Source organism: Pelobates fuscus, chromosome 11 (assembly GCF_036172605.1).
Source record: "Pelobates fuscus isolate aPelFus1 chromosome 11, aPelFus1.pri, whole genome shotgun sequence".
Taxonomy (NCBI): Eukaryota; Metazoa; Chordata; class Amphibia; order Anura; family Pelobatidae; genus Pelobates; species Pelobates fuscus.
The window spans coordinates 132,217,061-132,230,347 of NC_086327.1; the positions used below are offsets into that span (position 1 = coordinate 132,217,061).

The following is a 13,287-nucleotide window of genomic DNA, read 5'->3' on the forward strand; positions in this document are numbered from 1 at the left end:
TCTGGGGGTGCTGTGTGTGTCTGGGTGCTGTGTGTCTGGGGGTGATGAGTGTTTCTGGGGGTGATGTGTGTGTGTGTGTGTGTATGAGGGGGCTGTTTTTTTTTTACATTTAAATATGTTTTTTATTAATAAGTAAAAAAAAAAAAAAAAAGTTATATCCCCCTCCCTCCCACTTTACCTTTAGCCTGGGCCGGTCTGCCTGGGTGTGGGGAGCCGGTCTGCCTGGGAGGGGGACCATGCTGCCTTCCCTGGTGGTCCAGTGGTGAGAGTGAACTCTAGCCCCTGCCGGCTAGAGTTCACTCTCGCGAGATCTGAGCGTTGCCGCGGTAACCGCGGCAACGCTCAGACCTCGCGAGAGGATCCGGCGGAGCTGCTGGCTAGAGCTCCGCCGGTCCTCTCCTCCCTCACACCCCAGCCGACAGCCGCATGTAACAGTGTCTCTGGGCCGGTGAGGGAGATCTTTGATCTCCCCACCGGCCCATGGAGACACACAGCAGGGCCGGCGCTCGGGTAGCGCTGGCCCTGCACGGGATGGCAGGGGAGATCCTGTGATCTCCCCTGCCGGCCTCGGCCCCACGGCCATCGCGGCCCACCGGGCATTTGCCCGGTGTGCCCGATGGCCAGTCCGGGCCTGTGTGTATCACAGAACTCCGTAGTAATAAAACTCACAGTGATTCATAATGTTTATGGTGTATCACAGAGCTGCGTAGTAATACAACTCGCAGTAATGTGCAGTGTGTATGGTGTATCACAGAGCTGCGTAGTAATAAAACTCACAGTAATGTACAGTGTGTATGGTGTATCACAGAGCTCCGTAGTAATAAAACTCACAGTGATGTATAATGTTTATGGTGTATCACAGAGCTCCGTAGTAATAAAAATCACAGTAATATGCAGTGTGTATGGTGTATCACAGAGCTCCGTAGTAATACAACTCACAGTAATGTGCAGTGTGTATGGTGTATCACAGAGCTCCACAATAATAAGGCAGCTATGTGCGTTCTAACTGCAGTAATTGTGAGATCAGAGTAGTTTTCGTACAATGATTTTACTCATGTTCCATGTCAGAATAAGATAATACACAAGATGAGCTCATTATTTTCTCAATTGTTTTTTCAGTACATTTACAGATTATTACATTTTACAAGGGGAGCACCCATAATAAAAATTATTTAAATCTTACTGGAAGTAAAAACCTTTTCCAACACATAGTATGACACAATGCTGGTCATTGTTTTTTTTTTTTTGCTTTGTTTTTTTCTGTAGGCTCCCCTTAAATACACATTACTGGGAGTATTATTGCTGTGGGGCTCTGTTATACACTCAGACACATTACTGGGAGTATTATTCCTGCGGAGCTCTGTTATACACTCAGACACATTACTGGGAATATTATTCCTGCGGAGCTCTGTTATACACTCAGACACATTACTGGGAGTATTATTGCTGGGGAGCTCTGTTATACACTCAGACACATTACTGTGAGTATTATTGCTGTGGAGCTCTGTTATACACTCAGACACATTACTGGGAGTATTATTGCTGTGGAGCTCTGTTATACACCCAGACACATTACTGGGAGTATTATTGCTGTGGAGCTCTGTTATACACTCAGACACATTACTGGGAGTATTATTGCTGTGGAGCTCTGTTATACACTCAGACACATTACTGGGAGTATTATTGCCGTGGAGCTCTGTTATACACTCAGACACATTTCTGGGAGTATTATTACTGTGGAGCTCTGTTATACACTCAGACACATTTCTGGGAGTATTATTACTGTGGAGCTCTGTTATACACTCAGACACATTTCTGGGAGTATTATTGCTGTGGAGCTCTGTTATACACTCAGACACATTACTGGGAGTATTATTACTGTGGAGCTCTGTTATACACTCAGACACATTACTGGGAGTATTATTGCTGTGGAGCTCTGTTATACACTCAGACACATTACTGGGAGTATTATTGCTGTGGAGCTCTGTTATACACTCAGACACATTTCTGGGAGTATTATTACTGTGGAGCTCTGTTATACACTCAGACACATTACTGGGAGTATTATTGCTGTGGAGCTCTGTTATACACTCAGACACATTACTGGGAGTATTATTGCTGTGGAGCTCTGTTATACACTCAGACACATTTCTGGGAGTATTATTACTGTGGAGCTCTGTTATACACTCAGACACATTTCTGGGAGTATTATTACTGTGGAGCTCTGTTATACACTCAGACACATTACTGGAAGTATTATTGCTGTGGAGCTCTGTTATACACTCAGACACATTACTGGGAGTATTATTGCCGTGGAGCTCTGTTATACACTCAGACACATTACTGGGAGTATTATTGCTGTGGAGCTCTGTTATACACTCAGACACATTACTGGGAGTATTATTGCCGTGGAGCTCTGTTATACACTCAGACACATTACTGGGAGTATTATTGCCGTGGAGCTCTGTTATACACTCAGACACATTACTGGGAGTATTATTGCTGTGGAGCTCTGTTATACACTCAGACACATTACTGGGAGTATTATTGCCGTGGAGCTCTGTTATACACTCAGACACATTACTGGGAGTATTATTGCTGTGTAGCTCTGTTATACACTCAGACACATTACTGGGAGTATTATTGCCGTGGAGCTCTGTTATACACTCAGACACATTACTGGGAGTATTATTGCTGTGGAGCTCTGTTATACACTCAGACACTAACAGTATGGAGCTCCTACAATAGAGATATGAGAATACAAAAATGACTTGGGAGATTTTGGACCTACAATGGGACTAAGTATATATCTGTTGCAGGGGTACGGGGTGCTGCAGCCGGTGTCCACATTTAAACCAACAACAATATGTGTAGCCATAAGAGGACAGTTGTGGGTTCCTCTCCGTTATAAGGAATCCCTGGGGACCCTTTATTAATTAAATCAACGTATAAGAACAGAAAATAAACAATGTGGAGCCAATAGGCCCTCAAATCATTATCAGTAAGTACCGTTATCCCATGACTAACGGGTTAAAGAATAGGAGGCTGGAAGACCCTGATAGATCTTTTTGTTATCTCACCAAGATATATCACGTCAAGCCCAAGATGGCGGCAGTAAAACTTTCAGATAGCTCACTACTTACAAGAGTATTATTATTATTTCAGGAAAACTAATCCCATATTACTGTGTGTTGTCAGTGTCTCACAGACAAGATTTCACCTTGAAGGCACCTTGGTCCCTCGCCTGCATTACCCACCATAATAACCGCAGACAGCGTAATGAAGTTACCGTGATAAACTGTTGTAACTGTAATATGTTACAGACCCCTGTGGCAGCACAAATACTGAACAAGTCAAATATCCAAAGAGGAAAAAACTTCCTTAACAAATTGCCTCTATTTTCCTTTATCTCGGCCCCCGATTGCCTTAGTTGGAGATGGGTATTTGTCTTGGAGAGGTTATTGCACATGGTTTTACGAGTGAAGTATTTTAACCTGGGGAGTCAATCTCTGTCCTTACATTCCATAATACTGACACAGATTTAGAATCTTTCCTTATTAAAATGTCCTGGAAACATTAACAATGGATGTTCCTGATCAATGTGTCCCATTTTATCTGGGATATCAACACATTCTGACTATTTCTCACACTGGCATCCACATCACAACAAAAATAAAATATAGTAGACTTGAGCACTCTGTTTCGAACTAATTGTAAGTCATTCGAATATTTGACAACTGGCGGCTCGTACAAAATCCTGAACTCCGAAACACTATATTGACGAATCCCAAAACAATTCAAACGGACAATGCACAGAACTTTCATTTGATTTGGTTGATTGAGTTCTGCCAAAAGTAATAGATAATTGATGGTTAGAGGGCAGCCACTAAATGTTGAGAAGAAGTGACTAATACGGGAAAAGGAGGAGCATTAACCCCCCCCCCCCCTATATTTAAATATTATATATGAATAGAGATGTTTCACTGCCCCTCATTTTCTCCCTCTACTAGTTACTTCTCACTAGATCTGCAAACCAAATGGTGGGATAATAGAGTGTACTGCACATTTTAAACATGATATGTATATAGTGTGTGTGTGTGTGTGTGTGTGTGTGTGTGTGTGTGTGTGTGTGTGTGTGTATATATATATATATATATATATATAGAATTTATAGAATTTTGCAGTACACTGTTTGGCCAATTTTTTTGATCCTTTTTGTTTGTCTGAATAGTTTTTTTTCCGAATCATTTGCATGGACAGACAACATTTGTATACAGACTTCCCAATAAAAAGTGAACAAACTATTGTTTTTTTTTTTCTGTTTTATTAAGGTGCAATTCACGTGATTGATTTCACAGTGTTAAGTAGCTGCACCTTTATTCAGTTTTTATAGCACAAATTATATTGTACAATTGTTTTAATTACAGACTTCCCAATGCAGTTTAATGAGAAGTCTTTGCAAGGCAGGTGCTCTGAGCAATTGCTGCCTCCTGAGTTTAGATCCACTGAGCTAAACAAACCAGGAAGTAACAGGACCGGTTTTCTGACTGACAGCAAGTGGGGTGTAACAATGTTCATTTACAAAAGTATCAATTTCTACTGAAATCTATACTTTTTATAAAATTAAAACAAGAGGACACACTCTTCACACATTAAGCATTTCAGCAAGAAAAACTGCTTTAGGGGTCTGGAGTGTCCCTTTAAGTATTCAAGGGACTCTCATGTCTGGCCGTTGGATGGCTTGCATCATTTGCTCCTCCGACACACCTGGTCTGCATGTCAATGCGAGGAAAGTCAGCTTCAAACATGTCTATTCTCATGGCCCTCCCTAATTTGTGGCTGAGGATGTTGGGAGTAGTGCTAAAAAAAAAGCTCCCAGATCCAGGGCCCCTAATAAAGTGAAATTCTATTAAAAAAAAAAGAAGGTGAATTCATCTCACTGTCCCTAAATTGATGTCACCCCTTTTACCTAAACTTCATTTTCTTTTCTCATTAGTTTGGGGTATAAAACATCCAATCGTGTGCTCAATTAATATCTCCCTTGTCGTCTTGGTTTTTTAATACAATTCTAATAAAATATTTTAATACAATTCTAATAAAATATATATATATATATATAAAAAAGTATAGTTCAGTAAATAATGGAATATATGTGGAAATATGCCTCCTAGATCCCTCAGTGGATGAATATATTTAATATATTTATGTAATAAGTTATACATTTAATATACTATAATATAATATACTGATATATATATATATATATTGATATAGTGATTTTTTTCTTGAAGCCTCTCTTCAGCTGCTATTTAACTATTGCAACTATATGAGTTGAATTACTTATTTAAAAAAGAATGATGTTTCTTTTAATTTGTAGCTTTGTGTAATTTAAATGCCACTTTCAACTGGCACCCCCTAAAAGGTTCTAAATCCCTCCTCCTTTCTCTGGTATACATAGTAACTCTATGAGGAGTTAGAACTTTTTAAGGGGTGCCCTCGAAGGCACAACAGAGTAGGGAATCTTCTTATTTACTGATTCCTGTTTTGGCCCCTATCTGATAAACGACGATTCTCTCCCTGATCGAAAACTATTGACCACTTGTTGGAACTTGGTAATACAAACTCGAATAGAGCGATCTACTTGTATATATTTGTTTTATCTAACACATATTTCTCCTGTTGTCTTGGGTATTTGTATATATATTTCCTTCACATTATTTTGTAGTAGATCGATAGGAAATAGAACGGTAGCAATATAGTCCTTTAGGGGCTAATCTTTAGTCTGGGATTTTTTTTGTCCTACCTTTGGATTTAGTTATTTACCTTATAGAAATATTTTAATTGATATATTAAAAGTGACGTTTTAATTTTATTTTTGTTTGGGTTACGCATGTTTTCGTTTAAGGGTTTACCTACTTAATGGTTCACCCAGGTGCCTCATGTTTTGTTATATTATTTAGTCTGGGGGTTACCCCCCCCCCCTCTTTCTATAGAGTAACCTGACACCTTTTCCCTAAAATATCTCTCAGTTTGTAGTTGAAAATTAAAGGAACACTATATGGTCTGGAACACAAACTTGTTTTCTGGTCCCTATAGTTTTAAAAACACTGTCTAGCCCCCACGCCTCCCCCTTGCCTCCTAAACATAGTGAAGTCTTACCTTTATTCCTGTCCTGCAGGAAAAGCATTGGATTGGCTGAGATTGTCAATTATGATGATCTCAGCCAAGGAGGTAAGCGAATATATCATTGTTTATAATATATGTTTGGAGTATCCCTATCTATAAAATATGCTTATGATATATCTGCCAATAATATATGTTTGGGGAATCCATCCCTGCCTGTAATATATATTTGGGGTATCCCTATCTATAATATATGCTTAAGGTACCTCTGCCAATAATATATGTGTCGGGTTTCCGTGCCCATAATATATGTTTGGGGTATCTATCCCTGCCTATACTATATGTTTGGGGTATCCCTGCCTATAATATATGTTTATGGTATTCCTGTCAATAATATATGTGTGGGGTATCCCTTCCTATAATATATGTTTGGCGTATCCCTGCCCATAATATATGTTTGGGGTATCCATCCCTGCCTATAATTATATGTTTGGGTTATCCCTGCCCATAATATATGTTTGGGTTATCCCTGACCATAATATATGTTTGGGGTATCCCTGCCCGTAATATATGTGTGGGGTATCCCTGCCCATAATATATGTGTGGGGTATCCCTGCCCATAATATATGTTTGGGTTATCCCTGACCATAATATATGTTTGGGGTATCCCTGCCCGTAATATATGTGTGGGGTATCCCTGCCTATAATATATGTGTGGGGTATCCCTGCCCATAATATATGTGTGGGGTATCCCTGCCCATAATATATGTGTGGGGTATCCCTGCCCATAATATATGTGTGGGGTATCCCTGCCCAAAATATATGTGTGGGGTATCCCTGCCCATAATATATGTGTGGGGTATCCCTGCCTGTAATATATGAGTGGGGTATCCCTGCCCATAATATATGTTTGGGGTATCCCTGCCTATAATATATGTGTGGGGTATCCCTGCCCATAATATATGTGTGGGGTATCCCTGCCTATAATATATGTTTGGGGTATCCCTGCCTATAATATATGTGTGGGGTATCCCTGCCCATAATATATGTTTGGGGTATCCCTGCCTATAATATATGTTTGGGGTATCCCTGCCTATAATATATGTGTGGGGTATCCCTGCCAATAATATATGTTTGGGTTATCCCTGCCAATAATATATGTTTGGGGTATCCCTGCCTATAATATATGTGTGGGGTATCCCTGCCTGTAATATATGTGTGGGGTATCCCTGCCCATAATATATGTGTGGGGTATCCCTGCCTGTAATATATGTGTGGGGTATCCCTGCCTATAATATATGTGTGGGGTATCCCTGCCCATAATATATGTTTGGGGTATCCCTGCCTATAATATATGTGTGGGGTATCCCTGCCAATAATATATGTTTGGGGTATCCCTGCCCATAATATATGTTTGGGGTATCCCTGCCCATAATATATGTTTGGGGTATCCCTGCCCATAATATATGTGTGGGGTATCCCTGCCAATAATATATGTTTGGGGTATCCCTGCCCATAATATATGTTTGGGGTATCCCTGCCCATAATATATGTTTGGGGTATCCCTGCCCATAATATATGTGTGGGGTATCCCTGCCCATAATATATGTTTGGGGTATCCCTGCCTATAATATATGTGTGGGGTATCCCTGCCTGTAATATATGTGTGGGGTATCCCTGCCTGTAATATATGTTTGGGGTATCCCTGCCTATAATATATGTGTGGGGTATCCCTGCCTGTAATATATGTTTGGGGTATCCCTGCCTATAATATATGTGTGGGGTATCCCTGCCCATAATATATGTGTGGGGTATCCCTGCCTGTAATATATGTGTGGGGTATCCCTGCCTATAATATATGTTTGGGGTATCCCTGCTCATAATATATGTTTGGGGTATCCCTGCCCATAATATATGTTTGGGGTATCCCTGCCTATAATATATGTGTGGGGTATCCCTGCCCATAATATATGTTTGGGGTATCCCTGCCTATAATATATGTGTGGGGTATCCCTGCCTATAATATATGTTTGGGGTATCCCTGCCCATAATATATGTTTGGGGTATCCCTGCCTATAATATATGTGTGGGGTATCCCTGCCAATAATATATGTTTGGGGTATCCCTGCCCATAATATATGTTTGGGGTATCCCTGCCTATAATATATGTTTGGGGTATCCCTGCCCATAATATATGTTTGGGGTATCCCTGCCAATAATATATGTTTGGGGTATCCCTGCCTATAATATATGTGTGGGGTATCCCTGCCCATAATATATGTTTGGGGTATCCCTGCCTATAATATATGTGTGGGGTATCCCTGCCTATAATATATACAAGTTATAGGTCACAGATACAAACGGCATTCTTTATGGAGGTCCATTTATAAAGACATGCACAGTGTAGGCATAAGCACCTTAACCAGGGTTCAAACTAAAAGTCTTTAATTGTAAAGTATTACACTGGTTAACTAGTCCATAAACCAATAGCCAACGTGTTTAATCAACAATTTACATTTGTATTTCACTAGCCTGGATGAGATAATCTATCATTACCCAGCGTAATGGTACTAAGTATAGGAACCGCTCAGAAGAAGAAAAGACTGAGTTGACTTTGCCAGGTTGATTTAAACCTGCGACTCAGTGCTAATGCAGATGGAGGACTAACTCCAGAACTATCTCAATGATTGATATATGAGCTTATTGGACTTTCAACATCATGAATTATCTATCTATCTATCTATCTATCTATCCCTCTCTGTCTGTCTATCAAATATGTCCTCTATTATTATGGTTAGAGAAATGGGCTAGTGAGGGGGTCCTCTGATAATTTTACCATTTTTTTTTTTTTTTAAACAAAGTCTTCTAATCTTGATCAAACACTGGAATTATCAACTGTTATCTACCTACTCTAAAGAGAATGACCACAATGGGAGACTAACCCAGTTTTTATCTATCTATCTGTCTGTCTGCCTGCCTGTCTGCCTGTCTGTCTCAGAGCCATCCTGCTTATTTGTGGGAAGCTGTATGTAATTAGTTAGCAGGAGATACGAAAGCCACCCATTTGTGATGACTATATATTAAGTATTGGTAGAGGGAAGTTTCCCCGAACGTGCCTCTCCCCACCACTGACCTTGTTCTTTGAGTCTTATAATCTCCGTATCGGACCCAAAGCTGTTCCAGGCGGTGCAGTTATAAATGGTCTGGAAATCTGCTCTGACAATGTTGCTAATGGTCAAGGTGGAGATAACGCCCTCATCTGTGCTGACGGTTTCAACTGTGTATCGTCCCGAGGTCCCCGATTCTAAGACGTTCTCCTTCCAAGACCAGGCCTGTTTGAAGAGGAAAGGAATACAGCTGACATTTTTTGGAGGAGGGGGTATTATCAATTTAATACAATTCTATGTTTGTGAATGTTGACCAAAATGTATGCATTGGAACAACATATGTCTAGTGATTCAAGTCAGTTTATTACTTGGCACCAATCACATGGAATAAACCCAGAATTAACAATTCCATCTGGTAGTGTTAATCCCCTGAATCTGTCCATATTGTAAGATGGATTCCTATAAAGAAGCAATATGGCCATTTTATTTTCAAGGTGGAAAAATGCTAAACCCGACCATATTGTAGGATCTTATTCAGGCATCTCATTGTAAACATGGAAGTCAGATTTACACTGTAAAATAAAAACTAAGCCCTCTCTAAATTTCATTAGACTTTTGTCCTCCACGTCCTGAACGTCTGACTTGCCAATCAGAAAGCAATTTAATATTGTCAAAACTTGGAGCCAACGGAGGTAAAATTGAATGATCATTCCACATTAAAGCAATCACGGGAGAATAGAGAATTATTGAAAGACTTCAATCATTTTCTTTTTAACCTTTATATTAAGTTTAACAGGAAAAGTTATTTAACGTGGGGTATTTTTCTAGTGTGTGTTTGCACTCACAACGCCATTGAATTCAGTCCAACTAAGAAAAAATTGGGGCATTTTATGAACAAAATGTGTATCTAGCGTTTGTAAAGCTGTTTAGTTAGATATTCAGCACTGTGACAATCCGGGAGGTAATAGCTATAGAATAAAATAGACGGCAGGTCTCAGCTATAAATCTACACAGATGATATTTCCAACAGGAGTCCGTCCCCAAGTACTGGAGTATCTTACAGCCCCCTTTATTTATATTGCCCTTTATTGTGGTTCTGCTCTGCAGAATAAGGCCATGTAAGGAACTCAAAGGGCATTAATAGTTTCAGTTATACAATGCTTCATTTTGAAAATGTCAAATGTCAAAATGAAAAAGTTGCTTTATAACCAAACTATACTACTGCCACATTAAAAAGTCTGCTGTGGGATTAAAGCACAATTTATGTACACAGGTGTCAGTGCAGTGTAGTCCCTTTCTGGATCTATATAGTGCTGACAGTCCGGCCCAGTATAAGGGGATATTATATACAGGTGTCAGTGCAGTCCCTTTCTGGATCTATAGTGCTGACAGTCCGGCCCAGTATAAAGGGATATTATATACAGGTGTCAGTGCAGTCCCTTTCTGGATCTATAGTGCTGACAGTCCATCCCAGTATAAGGGATATTATATACAGGTGTCAGTGCAGTCCCTTTCTGGATCTATAGTGCTGACAGTCCGGCCCAGTATAGGGGATATTATATACAGGTGTCAGTGTGGTCCCTTTCTGGATCTATAGTGCTGACAGTCCGGCCCAGTATAAGGGGATATTATAGCCAGGTGTCAGTGTAGTCCCTTTCTGGATCTATATAGTGCTGACAGTCCGGCCCAGTATAAAGGGATATTATATACAGGTGTCAGTGCAGTCCCTTTCTGGATCTATAGTGCTGACAGTCCGGCCCAGTATAAGGGGATATTATAGCCAGGTGTCAGTGTAGTCCCTTTCTGGATCTATATAGTGCTGACAGTCCGGCCCAGTATAAGGGATATTATATACAGGTGTCAGTGCAGTCCCTTTCTGGATCTATAGTGCTGACAGTCGGGCCCAGTATAGGGGATATTATATACAGGTGTCAGTGCAGTCCCTTTATGGATCTATAGTGCTGACAGTCCGGCCCAGTATAAGGGGATATTATATACAGGTGTCAGTGTGGTCCCTTTCTGGATCTATAGTGCTGACAGTCCGGCCCAGTATAAGGGGATATTATAGCCAGGTGTCAGTGCAGTCCCTTTCTGGATCTATATAGTGCTAACAGTCCGGCCCAGTATAAGGGGATATTATAGCCAGGTGTCAGTGCAGTCCCTTTCTGGATCTATAGTGCTGACAGTCCATCCCAGTATAAGGGATATTATATACAGGTGTCAGTGCAGTCCCTTTCTGGATCTATAGTGCTGACAGTCCGGCCCAGTATAGGGGGTTACACACTGATCAGCCACAACATTAAAACCACTGACAGGTTTAGTGAGTAACACTGATTAGATCGTTACAGACGGTGCACGCTCCAGTTTATTGTGTATATTCCAGGAATGTTCCTGCTTGTACTCCGGTGATTATTGGTTTTAATCAATGCAATCCTATTTGTTCATCTCTCAGCATTTCGAATAAATTCTTTGCCGGTGCCTGCTGATTATTTGTGTGTGTACGTGGGAGGCTGAGGTAAAAATAACATTACCCAGGGACTGCTCTTCCCTTCAGCTAACTGGGAGCCTGCGGGGTCTGGTTTGATAGAAAGAAGATCAAAGATGGCCTGGTTTTATTTTTGGAAGCCGTGTAAGGGACTTGGAGAGATGTTGCAGTTTGTTGTCGATCTGAATTTGACTGCAAGAAAATGTATCCTCAATGAATGATACTTTGTGCAGAAACATTAATGGAGGTTTTGGGGAGATCTGATATTACAAGAAATAAGGGGTGCTGGATCTTAGATGCTCTGAGACATAGACAGACTAGCAGATAGTCAGACAGAGAGACAGACAATCAGGCAAATAGACAGACAGGTAAAGAGAGAGAGACAGACAAGCAGTCATATAGACAGACAGAGAGGCAGGCAGATAGACAGACAGTCATAAGGACAGACATAGATACAGGAAGGCAGATAGACTGACAGAAAAATAGACAGAGAGACAGACTGACAAGCAGTCATATAGACAAACAGAAAGATAGACAGAGAGGCAGGCAGATAGACAGACAGAGATACAGGAAGGCAGATAGACAGACAGACAGAGAGACTGACTGACAAGCAGATAGATCAATAGATTAATTGGCACAGACAGATAGATATAGTGAGATGGAGAGAGAGGCAGACAGATAGCCAGACAGACAGGCAGAGGGTGACAGAAAGTAAAATGGACAGACAGACATACACAGATAGTCAGACAAGGAGACAGACTTCTTCCGCTACAATATTTCGGTAAAGAATCCATCATCCATATCATAATGGTAACTCTGTGAATTCACCAATGTATTTCTCTTAAAATCCCCTCTACCATTGCTGCGATAACAAACTCTCAGCAATTGATCTTGGCCATAGAATTTGTCTGGAATTCATCCAGATTCATGTGATCCTTCGATGGTTAAAATATGTGACTGACAGGGAGTGATATGTCTACCCTGCCCTTCTGCCTGCACCACCTGTTATGAGCTTCTTTATGGTTAAAACAGGGTGGCATTGCAGCCTGGCAAAACATAATGCCCACGCCAGCTGCTCTTATTTTATACCCAGTGCTGTCACCCCAGCCTCCACCAATATCCCCAACATTTACTGCTTTATAAGTGGACCAAAGGCCGAGAGAGGTCCTTCTCTCACTCCCCACGTCGGGTTTTGGTTGAATAGCATTATGTTTGGATTATGCAGTCTCAGCTAGTCCAATTTCTGATTTAGATTGAAGATATTCTGGGAACAGGCACAGAGTTACAGGTTTGTGTTTGCGGTGAGAATGTCTGTTTGTATTTCTATTAGTCAGGGATTTGTTTGAGTGGCTTATGTCTATGGTCAGCATTTCTTGTGTACATATCCGACTAAAGATCATTTCGTTACACGTTTGTAATCCTAGAAAAACCACAGAGGTTCCCACAGAGAAACAGCCTGCCTCATAATATGTTCAGTACATCCTTCTGGGGTGATGGACATCCGTCTGTCTGTCTGTCTGTCTGTCTGTCTGTCAATTTAGGTTTATTTATTAAAAGGGAATGTTGAGAGCT

General features: G+C 40.7%; 1 protein-coding gene across 2 annotated transcripts in view; it reads right to left on the minus strand.

Annotated features, from left to right (window-relative positions):
* KIRREL3 (kirre like nephrin family adhesion molecule 3) overlaps nucleotides 1–13,287 on the minus strand; it is a 692,535-nt gene that overhangs the window by 39,408 nt on the left and 639,840 nt on the right. For both annotated transcript variants that reach the window (XM_063437213.1, XM_063437212.1), the window contains exon 12: nucleotides 9,257–9,455. In XM_063437213.1, coding sequence (XP_063293283.1) covers nucleotides 9,257–9,455 — 199 coding nt within the window. The remainder of the gene's footprint in view (nucleotides 1–9,256; nucleotides 9,456–13,287) is intronic.